The sequence below is a fragment of the Vicugna pacos genome, chromosome 20, assembly GCF_048564905.1.
Source record: "Vicugna pacos chromosome 20, VicPac4, whole genome shotgun sequence".
NCBI lineage: Eukaryota > Metazoa > Chordata > Mammalia > Artiodactyla > Camelidae > Vicugna > Vicugna pacos.
Genome location: NC_133006.1, coordinates 24,137,281 through 24,156,651, shown reverse-complemented (window position 1 = coordinate 24,156,651; position 19,371 = coordinate 24,137,281). Strand labels below are relative to the sequence as shown.

Below are 19,371 nucleotides of genomic sequence, written 5' to 3'. Positions count from 1 at the left end.
CAACCAACTTACTCAAGTTTCTTATTTTTTCACTTGAGTTTCTTATTCCAGATCCTCTGATCCCTCCCTATGGTGAGAACAAAATGTGAGTCACCAGCCATGAACAATCCTCTAATTGTTTAAGATAAAGATGTAATAATAATAACGAGCATTTTATTAACTGCTTACTAAGTGTGAAGTGCAGAACTAAAAGTGCAAGGGAGCATTGTCTTTCCTTAACTCTGCGTAACCACCTTTGGGGCAGTACTCTTACTATCCCATTTAACAGGTGAGGACACTGGAGTCAGAGGCTGAAGTAATTTGCTGAAGATCACAGGGCGAAGTGGTGACAGAGCTGGAACTCTAATCCAAGTCTGATTCACAGGAGAGCCTGTGCTCCTAGCCACAGTGTTTAAAGCTGGTTCTCCAAGCCTTAGTTCTTTATGGGCCTTCCTTTACCTTTTAAAAACATTTTGAAGTGTAATTTACAAGAAGTATACAAATCTCAAGTGTACAGCTTGATTAAGTTAAAAATGTGTACACACCCAAATAACCACACCCAGTTCAAAATATTGAACATTTCTATCACCTGAGTAGTTTCCTGTGTGTCCCCTCCCTGTCAGTACCAGCCCAACCAAAGGTAACTATTATTCTGACTTCCGTTTTATGAACTTTTATTTACTTTTACCTGTCATCATAGATACACAACTTTCTCAGCTGACTAACACAATGAAAGACTCCCTGTTTCTGGGAGATTCAACTCTCAGAGAGATTTGCCAAAGTACAGAGTAGAAAGCCAACAATATCTCTCTCTCTCTCACACACACACACACACACAGAATGGATGAAAAGTGAAAATTTGTGATTTTTGACAATCCAAGTTTTAATGATCCAAAAGAAGAGGATTTAACACTAATAATAATGTTTTTTTTCCCTCTCTTTTAGAAGGGCTTTTCTTTTTCCCTGATAAATAGAGGCATTGATAAACTCCATGACCACAGAACTGGTCTGGACCTGGACTCAGGATTGGGCTCTGGCATGTTCCATGGTCTGGAAAATGAACTGGTTCATGGAGAGGCATATGGAGAGGTTTTGGACTCCAAGTAGGCCATGGAGTGCGCCATGAATTAAGCCACAGCCAAGGGGGTAGTAATGGCGTGAATCATGGCAGGAGTCATGAATGTGGAGGAGGCCATAACAAGAGCTGTGAAGTAGATCACAGCAGAGGCCACCAAGGAAGAATGGGGAGTGTGGACACAGACTGGATAATGAAGGGTCCTCTGGAAAAAATAAAAATAAAAACAAAAACATTGACGATGAAGGGGATCATGGAGGAGAAGGCAGTGATCATAAAATGGGTCAAGATGGGCTTCCAAGAGCTCTTCAAGGGATTGGCCATGAGAAATGATCATCAGCAAGGTCAAGAAAAGAACCAGAGAATAGAGGTCACAGAGGGTTTGACTAACAGGGCAGCCAGAAAAACAAAGAGTGTTTCTGGAGGAGATCTGTAGCCTCATCAGGTTGGGATAGCTCAAGTAAAGATACTCCCTGAGCTTACCTCTTAGGAAGTCACAGTGACCAGAACAATTCCTCTTTGCACTCCTAATGTGCAAGTAATAATAACCTGTGCCCTTTTCACTTGGGAATTCTTTTTTATTTCCTCAGGACACACTAAGACCAGTAGGAGGAAAGATGATATTATTAGAGCTTAACAAACAAACAAATCCCCCAAACACAAAAAAACCCAAAACAACTCATACTATTTGTGGTAGCAGGATGACCTGTTTCCTTGTTTATCTGTTTGGGCATTCTTTTCCCTCCTTTTTCTCTTTGGTACTGAGTGTTTACTAGGTGCTAAGCATTGTACTAGGTAACTTTAAATACACTACCATTTAACGTTTCTGAAATTTGTAACTTCAAAACAATCTTTTGAGAACTTCCACTTTTCTGGCAATATAGTGGAAAGGATACACTAACCACCCCTCTTAATAGAAAGGAACAAAAATTGCTGGATAAAATACTGAAAAAAATCTTTGTACCTGTATCAGTCAGCTGGGTAGATAGTAAGTAACACTTAGATCAATAGTCAAGAGAAGGCAGAGACTGAGAGGATGAAGGAGAAATCTGATCCAACCTTCATAAAGAGGGTATTTGCCAAATCTGGTGAATTTAAGCTTATCTTCTCACAGCTTCTTAGCACTTAGGGTATAGGAGACAAATTCCAGGATCTGCATAAGGGGCGGAGCCTAACAGGAGACTCTAAAGAAAGCTGAAATCTAAAAGGGTTAACGCTTCAGTGTATGGTTAAACTAGAATAAAATTGTATTGCCCACCACGCACATCGGTGACTGAGACAAATGTCTGGCTCTAAACTTGACACTGAATGGAGGGGGGTGTTAAAAAAAAAAAAACCTCCCTGAGAATTTGCATGACATTCTTCATTTGGGTCTGTAAGTTCAAATCATACAAACTGGGTAGATAGAAAGCCATCTTTGACTTACTCAGTGCCCTCCTGGTCTCCTTTATCTTTAGGAAGATTCTTCCTCCCTACTTCTTTGTCTTTTCCAAATGCTATATGACAAGTAAGGAGAAAACCACTGGGATGCGCTACTGTTAAAATCTCAAAACACACTTGGCATCTGTATATTTACGCTTTTCCTTTGTCCTTTATTATTGCATGTTTTTATGTGCCGCTGTGCTGTGCCTGTAAATACACCATCATTTATTTCTCAAAGCAATCTAATAAGAACTTAAATTTCTGGCTCTAGGTGTATTGACTTAAAATATACTGAAAAACTAAAAATTCTTCTTTTTCATTATTTAAGACCTTTATTAACAGGTGCTTGCAGATTGCTGACTTTAAAAAAAAAACCAAGCTGTAAACTTTTATTAAAAATTAAAAATAAAGTTCTTAAAAATCTCAACTTGACCAGATATGAAACAATTTTAAACCCTTTAAAGGTGAAGTGAGAAAAACCAGGCTTTTTTTTTTTTTCAATTCTTCTTAAATGTGTCAATGATTTGACAAGAAAATAAGGAATGCTGAAAGGAAACACTAAGTTAAGGTAGGAACCCAAGGAGGTAAGTGTAGTACTCAAGCCAAATTTTGTCAAACCAGTGAACTTAAGTTTTAGGAAGCACAGCCTCAGTTGGACCAGCCCAGGTGAGGACTCTTGTAACAGACCTTCACATAAATCTGAGACGTTCAGGGAGAGTGTAAAATAAAAACAAACCTATCCCTCCTCCCAGGAAATGCAAGCAAACTGCCTGTCTCTAAACTCCGTGCATGGGAAGGAAGAATGGAGGAAGTACATCTTGAGAAATAACTTGTAACCACAATACTCTACAGAGTTTGCAGCCCCAAATCATGCAATCTGGGTAATTCAAAAGACTTCAAGCTTATAATTTAATTTAAAGTAATCCTCAAATGGGATTGTCTCCATATGCTTAGTAAAAACACGCAAATTCTCTGTGGAAGATCAGACCTTCATCTCAGGTTTCAAAAGACTTATACAGATAATAATTCAAGAAAAATAAATTTATAGTCATAAATCTCTAATCACAAACGAGGCACCATGAGTGAAAGCTAGTAAGAAACAAAACAAAACAGAACAGACAGCAAGATCAGATCCACAAAAAAAAAACTAGGTATTGTCGTAGCTTTGTGATTGTCTACTAGTATCCCTTCTCCATCTTTAACAATGGAATTCCCAAGTTTTAGTTGAGCACGTCCGCCCAGCAAGGGACTGTATTTCTCTTGCAGCCGTATGACTATGTTCTTAATGGTGTGTGAGCAGACGGCAATGATCTCTCATGAAGTTAAAAAAAAAAGATAGAATTAATATACTCAGTAATGTTAGGGTATCAGTTGGGAGACAGATAATCAGAATGAAAAGTGTTCCAAGGTCCTTGTATTGTTTTGAAGGAGGGTAAAGATATTAATTACATTCAGACTGGTAAGTATGCGTGTAAAAATTTTTAGGATAACTCTAAAAGGTAAAATCTTGATCTGAATTCAGGACCTCTGCCTCCAAATAATTTTAGAGGGAAGAAAAGTTTTCTTTCTTAGAATGCTGTTGGCTTTACAGCCACAGAATAGGGTTGCTGGGAGTCCAGGCCGCCACCTGTCACTGCCCCCTCACATCTCAGCCTCAGGAGCTGCCGATCACAGACGCTAGGCACATCAGCATGTAGCCTTTCCTAGCACACCCCATCCCTCCTGATTCTCAGATTCACTTATTCCAAGCTCCTTCATGTCTCTAGCCACCTTCTGCTTGCCAGTTTCTTTCTAGCAGGTCTTACATAATGGGGATGCCCGTTCACCTATAAATAAATTACCTGAGATGTCGCTTCTTCCACGAAGTTTCTCTTTGTTGACAGGGAATGGAGACAGCTGCCTTTGGTCATACAGACTGTCACTGGAACTCCCATCAATCCTACGCCCCTCACCCTGGCTGCAAGAAGGCTTTTCTGTTAACTCCCCAAACTCTCCACTCATTTGGGTCTGTTCAGTCACGCTCATTTAGCTGACTGTGTGTCCTTTCTGCTGCTATATCTGTGTCCAGACCCAAGTTCCCAGAGGACTTGGACTATGTATCTCCCTCTCCCAACAGACTTGAAATCTCCTAATGTGGTGCCCATGGGATAGCCTACAGAGAGATGCTGCATTAAGGCTGATGAGAAGGAACATCTGAATGATCCCAGGGAGGAAAAGCTCCCATGCATTCCTCTGAAAAGAAATAAGAGGGGAACCCCTATAGTTGAGAATCAGAAGAGGTCCCTATACCACCCCTTTAGCTGCTATGAGTGTAGCAGGTGGCTTGTTCCCACATATTCAACACTCTCCCCCACCCTCAGCTCTATGCCCCAAAGACCCCAAAGATGACACATTACCCATGGATCTCTTTCCCTGTTTAGTCAACGTGCATTGTTGAGTGCCTACTACATGCTCAGCAATGCACTGTCTGTCTTCTTCTGCCTGGATCCCAGGACCCCAGCTCCCTAGTTATTGCTCTCTTTGACATCTTATATTTTTCTTTGACTCAGAAATGTGGGGTCCTGCCCCCTCAGTTAGGTCTGTTAGGGCTTATTCCATGCTAAAGCAGGCACACAGGACTTCCTGCCCCGGAAACAAAGTTTTGAACTATAACAGGTTTCTGGTCCCATCCCTGCCTCAGGGGTGGGTCCCTTCCACTCTGACAAACTTGATCTCCTTATTCAGTTCTACTTCCTCCTCAAACCCAGCCCAGTGCCCTGCCTAGTGTGATCATGTCATTCTCCTTTCTCACCTTCCTCTTGACCCCCAGTCTATTCCTTCCCAGACTCAGTATTGTTTTGTTACTTGCTCACAGTTGGCAGAAAAACAAGTCAAATTTCCAACCCCTCCCTGACCCAGATGAAGCTATAAAGGCCCATGTAGCTCTTTCATGATAAAGAAAGAGGCAACAACATCGCATGGAGGAAGCTTAAAGAGCCCGGCATCCAGTTTCCCACCCTCCAAGCTCAAGATTCTTTTCAAGAACACATACTTATGAGACCCACGTTCCTAGAAGCTCCAGCCTTTATATTTTCACCTTGAACTCTCCTTTCTCAAGAATACTATTCTTTGCCTTCTAGGTCTCAGCCACATCTGGGATCCAGGCATCTTGTTTTCCAGCCACAGAGACGCAGTTCAGGATGCAGAAAAGAAACATTGCCCTTATGTATTGGTTACTATTACATCTCCTACTTTTAGAAAATGGTGAGTGCTTTTCTTTAAATGTGGGTGATCTGAGAACTTTTGAGGGATTCTGGGAGATGATGACCACTACTAGGAATAGCACTGGTTCTCCTCCATAGAGTGAGGGTCATCATTTCACTCCAGTCACTTCAATTTAATAAAGTACCGCCTGGGAGGCAGTTAGAGCACAGTGGTTCAAACTGTGGACTCTGGTCTCCAACTGCCTACGTTTGAATCATGGCTCCATCTGTTATCTGTGCACTTTGGGTGAGTAACTTCTCTGTGCCTCAGTTTCTACATCTATAAAATGGTAATAACCAGTGAGATATGGCTGGGGGGTTATTTTATTTTATTTATTTTTAGTTGAAGTACAGTCAATTTCTGGTGTACAGCACACAATGTCCCAGTCATGTACATACATATATTCAGTTTCATATTTTTTTTCATTAAAGGTTATTGCAAGATATTAAACTTAGCTCCCTGTGCTTTACAGAAGAAACTCTTTTTTAAATCTCAAACTTGGCTGGGGGGTTAAATATTAAGAACAAGAAGAGTTGAATGCTGTTTTAAAATATCACTCTTCTATATTCTACAAACTTAATTTTCCTCCTGTCCTCAACTCCAATTTCACAATTAGCCTAAGTTAACCTCAGACCAAAGAGAAAAGGATTCAAGAGTCAAAACCAACTCACACTCTATTTCCACACTTCTGACCCTCAATTAAACAACTTGGGCCATCTCCTGTCATGCAACTAGAAAGCAAGACCTCTTAGAGAATTTATCATTTGAATCAAAATTAGCCCTCATATGATTTTGACTCATCTATTCTGTCCTCCAAAACTTCTCAGATCAAATCCACTCCCTCTTTCACATATCAACCCCACTGTTCATCTCGCTTTCTTATTTAGTTTTACTCATGATTCTGATGTTAATTCCAATTTGTACCCCATTGCAGAGTTTGGGAACCTTCCCCAAAGAGCTGAACTCTACTCCTATGTGAGTTCAAATAAGCGTGGGGTGAGACGATAGGCACTTATGTCCCAGTTAGTAGTAAAATGAGCCACAAATGAGATAAATTTTGTTTATCTGGGGTGGCTGAGTATCTTCTTCCTTCAAAGTAGTGAGGTAACTCCAGCTGAGCCTTCAAGAAGGTGGAAATGCTTTTCTATACCTGTAGATTCTTAATTTGTAGCCCTTAATCCTGGGAGATCTTACACATTTAAGCTACCTATAACTTGTTCTTCTTCAGCCTTTGCCTTGTGATCAGGAGCCCCTGGAACCTCAATGCATATATAACCACCCAGATACCTAGGGTCATCACAAACTCATTCATTTAGTCTGAAGTGGTTTGCCTAGAAATCTTTATGTTCAACAGGCTCCTCAGATAATTCTGATATAGGTGTTTTCTGAATAACACTCAGCAATATTTTCCAAGAAAAAAGCAATCCTACTTTAATAATGAATTAATCAATATACACTAGCTTCACCTGGGTTCTATGATCCTTTATAATATTTTCCCTCTGTATTGGCTATCGTACATCAGAAGATGGAATAAGCCTACTACCAGTGAAATCAGGCCCTGTGACCCTGGCGTTGGGGATGGGTGGGGAGGATGAATTAGCATGGTCGCTAAAAGCGCAGATTCAATGGCCTGAGTTCAAATTCCTGTTCCACTACTCATTAGCTGTATAAACTTGGGCAAATGTCAACATTTCTAAGCCTCAGCTTTTTCATCTTAGCAGTTGATGGTATGTATTTCATAGGGCTGTAGTAAGCATTAAATAGAATTATCCACGTAATGAATTTAACCAAGCATTGAGCAGAAACTATACTTGTTATCATTTATGATTATCATCAGGCATAACCTTCACTGATGCTGGCACAAGTGCCAACCCTGGATCCAGCACAACTTCCAGTGAGCACAGCATAGCCAACACTGGATTCACTGCAACTTCTGATGGGACCAGCACAACCTCCAATACTAAATCCAGCACAACCTCTGGAGAGACCAGCACACCTGCCAACACTGGATCCAGCGTGACCTCTGGAGGGTCCAGCACATCTGTCAACACTGGATCCAGCATGACTCCTAGTAGTTACAGCATAACCTCTAATACTGGATCCAGCATGACCCCCAGAAATTCCATCACAACTTCCAACATTGGATCCAGTGTGACCCCTGGAGGGACCGGCACATCTGTCAACACTGCATCTAGCACAACCTCTGGTGGGGCCAATAACGTCTCCAGCACTGGGTCCGGCACAACTTCTGGTGAGATCAGCACACCTGCCAATACTGGTTCCAGTACGACCTCCAGTGAGACCAGCATAACCTCCAGTGGGACCAGCACAGCCTTGAACACTGGATCCAGTGCAACCATAGGAGGCTCTGGTACACCTTCTCCAAATGGAACACCCACAACTTCTAATAGAATTAGCACAAGTGCTAGTAGTCCAGTGAATGACGTGAAGCCCAGTGGGTCCCTGAAGCCATGGGAAATCTTCCTCATCACTCTGGTCTCAGTTGTAGTGGTCGTGGGATTCTTTGTTGGGCTCTTCTTCTGTGTGGTGAGTGCCTAATATATAGGAAAGTTCCTGGGGGAAGGAGCAGCAGGAACATAAGGAAATGGGGTATGAATAGTAGGGCCACCAAGTTAGGGGTAGATAGGGAGGAAAGAAAGATCAAGAGAAAGTTACTAAAGAGAAATAGCAAGTTAGAACCAGAGGAGCCAATCAACGTGCAGAGGTAACTATTGACTTGTGGGAACGGGGACAAAAGAAGGAACAAAGGCTGGAAGAATGACCAGTGACTGAGGGAGATGGTTTAAAGGGGGAGAAGATTCCTGAAGGAGTCCATGGTGAAGGCTTGGAGGGGGGATACAATTCTGAAATGATTCTCTCTTCTTTTTCTAGAGAAACTCCTTGTCCCTGAGAAATGTCTTTGACACAGCTGTCTACCGCCCCCATGGTCCCAACCTTGGCCCGGGCCCTGGAGGGAATCACAGAGTCCACCATAGCCCTAGGCGGACCCCTAACTGGTACTGAAGAAGACCAGTTCCTCAATAGTCTTGGAGATGAGAGAGCTACAATGGGTTCTGAGTGGCTGCAGGAGCCAGAGGGCCACATTCTTTACAGAGAAAGTTGACCTGGGGAACCAGAGATCTGAGTGTCCTTTCATTTGTCCCCAGGAGTCCCCTTTGCAGCTTTGTTTGGGTCTCTGCCAGCCTTGGGGAAGACACTTCCTCCCTCTCTCTTGCTTTTACCAGACACTGGAAAGAGGAGACTCTGTTGGTCATTTAACAACAATTAAGAAATAAACACATACAAACTATATCCCAGAGAACACCTGTGTGTGCACATGAGTGGGTGTCTGCAGCGCCGAGCTGAATTTCCCAGTGGTATAAGAGAACCTCATGCTGGAGTCCACCTGTCATTCAGAATCTCCACAGTAAACCTGAGAGATGTCATTTATATCTGTCCCCTTTTTCTAATCCTTCTTGTCCCAAGCAGGAACCCGGTGTCCCCAAGACTCACCCAGACAGACAAGAGAATTGAATTGGGAGAGATGAGAAGGGAGGGCAGGTGCCAGGATCCCAGCGGGGCTCATGGAATAGGCCTATAGAACAAAGAGATCACATGGTAGCACACAGAGAACCCAGAGCATGACAGGTGGAGGTGTGCTGTGGGGTGGGGTGTGGTCACTCACAGTCACAGCTTCCAGGGCATCTACAAAAGCTCCAGACCTGGGCTACTTGTCAGAATAAAGGTGCTAGTTGATAGTTTTCTCTCGGAAGCAGAGAGAAAGCACTTCCTCTTTTATCAAGGGAAAGACTTCCTGGCTTGCTAAGATCTAACTTTTCCAGAGGCTCATGGCAGAGACACCTGGGGTAAAGCCTGAGCTGCTCATGAATTTCTCTCCTGGAAGGGCTGCACATACTCCTTTCACGGTCTAGGCTAGAAGCCTCCCTGAACCTACAGGTCTTGGAGGACAGAGGGGAGCTGCTTTGAAAGGCTGGGCTGCTCTGAATCCAAGAGGCAGTAAGAGGGCTCCCACCTGGGATGGAGCCCTCAGGAGAGAATTAGCACTTTGTTGGTGTGTCCATCCCAACCCACAGCAATGGAAACTGCTCTGCCTTCTACCACTCATTGAGCTTCTCAAATGTCAGCAAACCAGACGATTGATCCCAATCAGTGAGGCCAGGCTGAGCCATATGCAGGCCCACCATCACCACCACCATCAGCTTACCTAAAGGGTCCAGCAACCAGAATAAGTTGAGTTGAACCCCCTAGAATGTTGCCTCCCACTGGTGTGAACTGTGGAAAGCAGAATGTGAAAAAGGTGAAAATGAATGACATCAGGCAAGGGAATCCATTTAGATAATTAAAAACTGTAAAACATGCATTTTTTCAAGGTTAAAACTGTAATAGACAAATTCAAAGAGGCTGGTTGAAAATAAAATTAGTAATCTGGAAGAGCAAGTGGGGAAAGTTGCTCAATTAGATACAACAAATCAGAGATGAAAATCACCCAGACAATAGAAGACACTTGAAGGATAGATTCAGAAGGACGAACATGCAAGTAGTAAGGTTCAAAGCAGAAACAAGGAAGAGATGGACCAGAGAAAGTAAAAGGACAGAAGAGAAGAAAGATTTTAGTCTGCAAATTGCAAGCACTCACTAATGAGAGCTCTGTAAATATACTAAAACCTGTTAACTTATCTATTTTAAGCAGGTAAACTATATGGTATATAAATATCTCAGTAAGTTGTAAAAATATTATTACTAGGTATATTGTGTAAATAAAATGTTTGATTTCCAAAGGTAAACAGCAAACGACTCAAAGCAATGGCACTTTGAGATAGAGGGAGATGAAAAGGGAGGAAACCATGGTGAGCAATTCAGCTTATGGTTAATTCACATGGTTACGCTGTAAACATCTCGCTACTCCCAGCAACTAGAGCGTGTATGCAGAGTTAGGAAGCATCATTACTCAACTTTCATCATGAGATCCGCTTACTTGGACAAAGCATTTTTAACCCAACAAAGCCCCAGCCCACCAAGCATATTTGACCCAAGCAGAAGTCTAGGAATTGGACAGAGTTAAGTGCCTTTGCACTGTTGGTCTAATCTTTAAATGGAATCTGCCCAAACTCTTCGAGGTACAGGAAGACTTTCTAAAGAGTATTATGCAGGTATGGGATGTCTTACAGGTATCATTTTCCAGGTCTTCAACTTCCATGTATATTTCTTTTCCTGCAGAGCATCAGCTAGTTGTAATTTTTTAGATTTCCTTCTATAGCCACCCACTTTTTACTTTCTAGCTCCTATATTATTATGGTGCACTTCCCTAGGGTGCAGAAAATTCCAGGGTGCAAGTAAAGAAATAACTCAAAATCCCTTCTAATTTAGGCATCGTATACCAGAGTAGGGCTTCATGTTTTCCTTTGCCTCACATAAATCCTGTTAGGGGCTAAGTGAAGTGTAACAAACTGGGAATTTTGGTACACGTTAAGATGTTACTTATTCAGCTATATCATAGAGTGAAGTAGCAGGAGTAATACAGATTTCTGTTTGACAATTTCTTCTCTTCCATCCCCTGTCAAAGAATGCATCCCTCCTGAGGTAGCATTTCATGAAAGGAGAGCAAACACAGCATCAGTGAGAAGTAATAAGGGTGACAGTGCTTTATTTAACCATGGCGAAAACCCTACAGCAGGGCAACCCACCTCATCTGTCTGCCTGTTCCAGGATATTCAGGATTTGTAAAGATTTGCTGGGAAACAGCAACTTACTCTGAAGCCCACTTCCCTGGCTTGTACATCATTCTCCATAAGAAGAAAGAGTGTTCCATTCAAGAGTTTCTTTGTCTAGAGTACAGTTGGATAGTTTGCATGACTTCAAGGAGAAAGATGCTATGCGTTCCGTGTTTACTTCCAGCTGATTAATGCTACCTCTTAAGGTGAAAGGAAGATAGAGAAACTATACAACATGTCAGCTAAGAGCACAGATTGAAGAATCAGAATTTCTGGTTTCAAATCTAAGCTCAGTGTGACCTTGCACAAATTCCTTAACTCTCCTGGGTCTCAGTGTGTTCATCTGTAAAAATGAAGGCAATAATAGTACCCACTTCACGAGGTTGCTGGGAAGCCCTTAGAATAGTCCTGCATTTGGTAGCACGCTATAAATTTTGTTTTTATTTTTTATATTGGGTAGGTTGATGTTTCACATTTTCTTGAAAACAGAGGAAAACATTGCAGAGTTGCAGGGGATGGAGAAAAACATTGCATAGGAAAAAATTTTCATTTACTTTTCACCAAAAGGTTATTGAGGACTGAGAAACTTAACACTTAGAGTCTGACAAGACACAGGAAAAAGTTTAAGTTTGTAAACATATCTTGTGGTACAGGAAGGCATAGTAGGGTGATCAGCAAGAATCATGCAAGCAAAACATATTACAGTAGAATAATGTGGGGGAAGAAAAATGTTCACAGAGCTGAAGGAACTATGAAAAACCCTGGATTGTTGAGGAAGAACTTGCTTATTGTGTTATTTAAAAGGATAATGGTGAATATTTAGGTGCTGCAATGCTTAGAGTCTAGTTAAAACATTTTAAAGAGTAGTAAAACTGTTTTATTTCAATGTTTATATATTCAAGACAGTAGATAGTGCATTCTTTGCAATTATTAACTTTTTGGTTTAAACATTAGATTAAACATAAGCAGATGAGGGAATATAGTTTTTCAAAATTCTTTTTCAGAGGATATGAAAGGAAAAATTGAAGACCATTGCTCAAGCACATAAAGACATTTCTACACAAATGGTGGTTCAAGATATTTGATGATGCAGCCACTACGAAAACAGTATGGAGATTCCTCAAAAAACTAAAAATAGACTTACCATATGATTCAGCAATCCCACTCCTGGGTTATATCCAGATGAAACTCTCATTCGAAAAAATACATGCACCCAACACTCATAGATGCACTATTTACAATAGCCAAGACATGGAGGCAACTTAAATGTCCATTGACAGTTGATTGGGTAAAGAACTTGTGGTACGTATATACAGTGGAATACTACTCAGCCATAAAAAGAATAAAATAATGCCATTTGCAGCAACATGGATGGAACTGGAGATTGTCATACTAAGTGAAATAAGCCAGAATGGGAAAGAAAAATACCATATGATATCACTTACATGTGGAATCTTTAAAAATGACACAAATGAACTTATTTACAAACAGAAACAAACTCACAGACAAAAAAAAAACAACAAAAAAACTTGTAGTTACCAGGAGGAAGGAGGGGTGTTGGAGGGATAAATGGGAGTTTGGGATTTGCAGATACTGACTGTTATATATAATAGATAAATAGCAAAGTCCTATTATATAGCACAGGGAACTATATTCAATAACTTGTAATAGCCTATAATGAAAAAGAATATGAAAAGGAATGTATACATATGTATAACTGAGTCACTATGCTGAACACCAGAAATTAACACAACTATAAACCAACTATACTCCAATAAAAACAATTTTAAAAAAAGATACTTGACGTCTAAGCAATTTCATGAGAGAGCTCTAGCCCCACATCCAAGGATGACTACTGGGAGAGGTGGTGTGAGCAGCTTATAGGAAGATGGGTCATAAGCATAGACCATATAGGTCTGTATTTCACAGAAAATATTGTTTCTTTTAGTCTTATTCATTTTCTGATAAACGATATGCCCTATAGGGAGGTAGTTTTGAGGTTCCTTGTAATGACGAGAAGTCCACTTGAATTGAGAATAAACTAAAAGCAGAAAGAGAAAGCAGATCTCCTGTCCAGGCAGGTTCAAGACCTGAGTCAGGACACGGCAGTGAGAAGCTGGAACTCAGGCACTGCTCAAATAAAACTTTCAGCAGGATGAATTTCAAATCTATGCTGAATGTTTACAAATTGTCTACTTTCCCTGAGTGTTTGGCTCCTGAAATTCTTAACCCTGTGATAAACTAATCTCTTACCCTCTAAAATGAACAAAAGCGCTAAGCCTTCAGCCCCTCATGTGCTCTTTCCTTCAATCAACAGAACTGACTCTCCAAACAGGCACTCAAAAAATAACCTCTGACCCATCAATTCACTCAGGCAACCTGCTTCTAATTCATAAACTCCCCTAATCAGTGCCTTCTGATGACTATTTCATTTGTTTTTTAAACTCCACGTGGCTGAGCTTCTGCAATCTTATATTCTAGGTACTTTCCAGCAGTGATGGCTCTGGAATTTCTACATAAGATGGGTTGGGCAGAGCCAATATGGTTGGAAGAAGCTAGGAAGGGGGCCAGCCAGACTTGAAGCCCTATTTGCATGACACCCACTCTAACAGTGAAGAGCACAGGCTCTGAAGCTGGCCTGTTTATTCCTGACTCTATCACTTACTAGCTTTGTGAGTTTGGCCAAGTTACCCGACTTCTTCATGACTCAGGTTCCTCATTTATAAAATGGGGACAGTAGTAGCCCTTGTCTTGGGGTTGTTGGATGCCAATATAGGTTCCTAGTGACCAGCTGGGATGAGAGCAGGCTCCTTGGAGGATCCCAGTCAGTTCCCATATTTAGGCTGATTAGAAGCTGTATCCCCAAGTGGGGGGTGGGGCGGGTATAGCTTAGTTGTAGAGAGCCTGCTTAGCATGCCCAACGTCCTGGGTTCAATCCTCAGTAACTCCAATCAAGAAATAAATAAGTAAACCTAATTAACTCCTCTGCCAAATAAATAAATAAAGAAGCTGTATCCTCAAGCAGAAGCTGGGAGACAAACTCCTTCCAGGCAGTAAGCGGGAGATAGGTATTTGCGCCTGCTCCCACTGCCTGAGCCTGGAAGAACAGGTGTAGGAAGTGCTTGCACATCCATTTAACAACTGCTCCCTTGTTTGCTAGTCTTGTGGGATTCTTGAATGGAAGCCCCATTGGCTTTCAGAGCTAAGCAATCTGGAGGCCCATCCCTCTGGTGGCAGCCTTAAAAGTTGGGGCACTGGATGTGTGGGCTAAACGCTTTACTCCTCAAGGAGAAGCTGGGAGCTGGGTGTTCCCTCCCAACTGTAAGGTACTGTGCTGGAACGGGGGGTTATACAGTGAGTGTTGTCTCAGCCTTTCCTATCCGTTTTTAGGTGGGTACTTTCTTGGTTGTCCAATGTGTAGGAGTCGCTCAACTATCCCAAGGACAGGGGAGGGCAGGAGGAGCCTCCAATTACCCAGGGCCAGCTCGTGAGTCAAACCCAGGTCACATCTCCTTGATGACCTCCTCTGACATCTTGCCACCTCATGGCCGGCTCTTATAATCTTATGCACCAACCACCTTGCTTCTGCAGTGTGTCCTAAGTGATCAGCAAGGGGTTTCACTAGCACGGAGATGGCTCGTTTGGGAGGTATCTGGCTGCATTGGAGGCAGATGTCACAGGAACAATCTAGGCATACGCAAGAGAAAACATAGATTAAGATAATGATCCCCAAAATCTAGGACAACTTTTTCCACCAAGAGACCCATGATCTGAACCACTGATTTGTGAAGTTCCCTAGGCTGGGGGTTGGATCACTCAGAGCGTTCACTTGTGTTCTCATGTGATTTAATACAGATGACACATTAGCAGACTTATCAGGTATGAACACTTAACATGCTGTTTGAATAATGGCCGTCCTATTTTGGAGAACAGCTTTTCTCATTAGAGACGTTTCAGAGTTCAGCAAAGGCAGCCTTTGCTAGCTATCGTTTAAGGTTAGATGGGTGAATTTAGTAAAGGCTTCTCTGTGTGCTATAATGTCCTCCGGGCCAATGGAGGGGAAAAGATGGTGGCCAAATGATTGTCCCAGTGGAAGACAGAACACGCCTATCTGACTTTTAGGAGAGGGAGGCTGGAGGCTTTAGGAATGTGACCTGGTGTGCACATCACACATGTTGGCTGGGGGAGGCAGCCAGGCATGAGGAGACGGATTGAAGGTGGAATATCCTAGACCAGGACCCCCACCTTCTCCCCTCTTTTAATGGTGTGTGTTCCATTCTAGGTATAGGGTATTTCAGCAGGTCCAGCTTGTAGCAAGTCAATGAGATACCAATGGAGATTAAGTAGACTTCACTAAACACGAAGTTGGAAAGAGATGTGCAACACACTATTATATTACACACCATTATATTACTATTTCCACCGGACAGACACAGTAGATGCACATAACTTCATGAGCATAGATTATAGTTATCAGAAAGTGATGAGTTTTGAGTATTTTTACCTTTGTTTTTAATATAATTTAGTTCACTGTAAGATGATATGATTTAATTTTTATTGTGGTATAGTTGATGTACAATATTATATAAGCTGCAGGTGTACAACATAGTGATTTATAATTTTAAAAGATTATACTCCATTTATAGTTATTTTAAAATATTGGCTATATTCCCTGTGTTGTACCATATATCCTTGTAGCTTGTTTATTTTAATATAATTTAATTTTTAATGATGGCTGTGTTGCAAAAAATCCTGAAAACTGAACAACTTGGACTCCTTGCAAATAGGCACACATTGACACCAGTACACCACTGGTCTCATCTCAACAGCCCAAGCCCCAGTCTCCCCACCCCCACCTCCTATGCCCCAGAGATCCCAGAGTCTGTCCCTGAGCCTCTCTTCCCCCCTCATTCAAGATGTGTACCTACGCATGCTCACCAGCGCCCAGAGGTCCGGCCCCCAGTTCCCATTCATACTGAGTCTCACTTTATGTGTCCTTCCCACTAAGCTCTGTGTATTGGGGCTTCCTTCTCACCCGCCCTGCACCTGCCCAGTATCCCGGTTACTCAGGATTTCCCTTCCAGGAAACAAGGTCTTGAGCTAGAACAGGTTTTTAGCCCCATCTCTGCCTCAGAGGGTGAGTCCCCTTCACTTTGACAACTTGATCCTCTTGGCCTGTCCTACTTCCTGCTCCTCCCCAGGCCATGCCTAATGGGACCACGTCATTCTGCACTCTTCTGTACCTCCCGGCCTCTGTACCCCTCCTCTCTGAGTTCAGGTGTTCTGTTACCTGCCCACAGCTGGAAGAATGACAGGTCACATGTCCAGCCCCTGCCCAGCCCAGATGACGCTATAAAGGCCTTCTTTGAAAGAGAAAGAATGAGGTGTCATTCTGTGCAGGGATCCCAAGGGACCAGGCATCCAGCCTTCCCAGTCTGCAGCCCCCGGACCCTCTCCTGGTGTTGTTCTTCAGGTGAAAGACCCATTCTTTGGAGACCCAAACTCCTAGCCCTCTGGCCTCAGATCTCCACCTTGGGACTCTTCTTTCTCAAGACCTTTTTTTTTCTTTCCTTTCTAGGCCTTAGTCACATCTGGGAGTCCCTTCCAGGCTTGGCAGGCAGAGTATCTCAAGATGAAAAGAAAAACATCTTTCTTTGCTTGTTGGCTGTGGTTTCACCTTCTACTACTTTTAGGAAATGGTGAGTGTTTTTGTTTCGAAGAGGATAGTCTTGAAATTTGAGGAGAGTGTGGGAGAAATGTTGACCAATCCTGGGTTGCACACTCTGTCCTGTTAGCTCTCATTCTCACCAAAGAGCAAGGACCAATATTTTGCTCTACTCTCTTCAGTCCAACCTAGCATTTGTTCTTCATTCTGGTCCCAGTAACAACTCTTCTACCTGGAAGTCTGGCCTATTTCCTTTGTAATAAATCAGTCTCCGATTGAGATGCATTCGAGTTGAAAGGAAACTTAAAGTTAATGTCTGATCACCCACAGTAGGCAGGGGTCCATTTCCAGCATCTCTGACGGCGGTCACCTAGCCTCTAACTAAAATTGTCAGGGGGTGTGCTGTTCTATCCTTGAATAACTTAAATTCTTTCCAGAATTTGCCCCACATGGCTTTGATTCCTTTGTTTTATGCCCCTGAACAACACACAACAAATCTATCCCCTCTCCACAGGCCAGTTTCTCATCTCACTTAGTTTCCCTCTTGACCCTGACCCTAACCCTAATCAGAGGCATTCGTTGGAAGTTTTTGGATTCTTCCCCTAAATCTAAACTTGCAATCTTTATGTCAGTCCAGACAACACTAAGAAAGGAACACATGCATAGAGTAAGGGGAAGAAAACCCAGCAGAAGCACAGGACCATGGATGACGTGAGGGTATTTAGGCACCCGGGAGGCCAAGAGCTGGGTTGTTTACTGGGATGGAAAATCAGAACAGGGTAGAAAATAGGCATGAGGCAGACGGGAAAAGCACGGGCCTCACCTTAACTCTAACTCACTAACCAAGGAGGTTGGGTCCCTTCCAGGAACCCTGGGAGATCTCACCTCCTCCAGCTCATGTGGCTAGTTCTCTGCCAGGCCAGGGGCCAAGGCTGCGTGGGGTCCCAAACTTTTGTGAGCATAATAATTACCTGATAGTAGTAAAAATGCGCATTATTCCCCCTCCCACACTTCCCCTTGATTATGTCTCCCCTAGAAGAAGGGTATAGTTCATCTGGAGAGGAGCTCAATATACACACATGGACCCTGCAACCATCTCTTTTATATTCTTTATCTGGAGAGCATCACAAATAGAGAAGGAATAACACCTGTGACCCCGGAGATCACGTGACTCCCCAGGTTATGCGACCTAGGCTACAGACCAGAATATGAGTTAAGGGCTGCCTCTAGCGTCCGGCTGCCTTGGTTTAAATCCCTGTTCTGTGTCCTGCTAGCTGTCTAACCTGGGACTAGTTGTTTAACTTCTCTAAACCTCAATTTCCCTATCTGTAAAATGGGGGTAATAGCAGTTCCTATCTCACGAAGGTATTATGAGTATTTGAAGTACTAAGTCTTCTGTGGCACTTAGCACAACGCCCGGAACATCGTCAGCATTCAATAAGTGATAGCTATTATTGTTGTTGACAGCAGGAGTGGTAGTTGCAGAACCAAGCACAATTTCTAATGGAACTAACCAGCCATCCTTTTTTAATAAGCTGTCACTTCTAATGCTAGCACAATAGCCGTCTCTCTTGAATCAACCACACCATCCAGCAGGACCACCACAGTCACCTCCCCTGGACCAACCACACCACCCCGTGGAACTAATACAACAGCTACAACCTCCAATGGCACCAGCACAAGTCCTGCCCCACCAAGGAAAGAGGAAAACGCTAAAGGATACCTGAGGCCTGGGGAAGTCGTCCTGGTCACTCTGGCCTCGGTTGCAATGGCGGTGACTCTCCTCACTGGACTCCTCTTCCATTTTGTGAGTGCCTGATGTATAGGAAACTCTTTTTCTAAGGGAAAGAGAGCAGGGAAGTGAGGAAGGAACTAGGCTAGAGAGAGCAGGGTCACTGTGGGAGTAACAGGGATGAAAAATCAGGGAAGACACAGAAACCCCAGGTTACAGCCAGCAAGACAGAGGGTCAGAAAAGCCAAGACATATTCAGACGGAACTGCTGAGGGGAAAAAGGGGTCAAAAGAAATAACGAGGTGGGGAGAGCTGGCAGGAAGAGGGTGCTTGAGACTGGAGAGCACTGGAAGAAGGGGCAAAGCTCTGAAACTATTCAGCCTTTTGTTTTCTAGAGAAACTCTCTGAGCCTAAGAAACCTCTTCAGCGTAGATCTCGCACCACCACCATGGCCATACCCTCATGGCTCTTATGAAGTCCCAGAAGGGTCGAGGGCAACTGTAACTGATTTCAGAGGAGACCT

General features: G+C 42.8%; 2 protein-coding genes across 2 annotated transcripts in view; one reads left to right on the top strand and one right to left on the bottom strand.

The window, feature by feature from the left end:
- SFTA2 (surfactant associated 2) overlaps window positions 1-19,003 on the bottom strand; it is a 40,735-nt gene extending 21,732 nt beyond the window's left edge. The window contains exon 1 of the mRNA XM_072945408.1: window positions 18,840-19,003. Within this exon, the coding sequence (XP_072801509.1) occupies window positions 18,840-18,920 (81 nt within the window). The 5' untranslated portion in view covers window positions 18,921-19,003. The remainder of the gene's footprint in view (window positions 1-18,839) is intronic.
- MUC21 (mucin 21, cell surface associated) lies at window positions 1,296-8,764 on the top strand. Its single transcript, XM_072945806.1, is given in 3 exon segments — window positions 1,296-1,398; window positions 7,557-8,266; window positions 8,612-8,764. Coding segments are annotated over 3 exon segments (966 nt in total).
- Window positions 19,004-19,371: the final 368 nt, after the last annotated feature.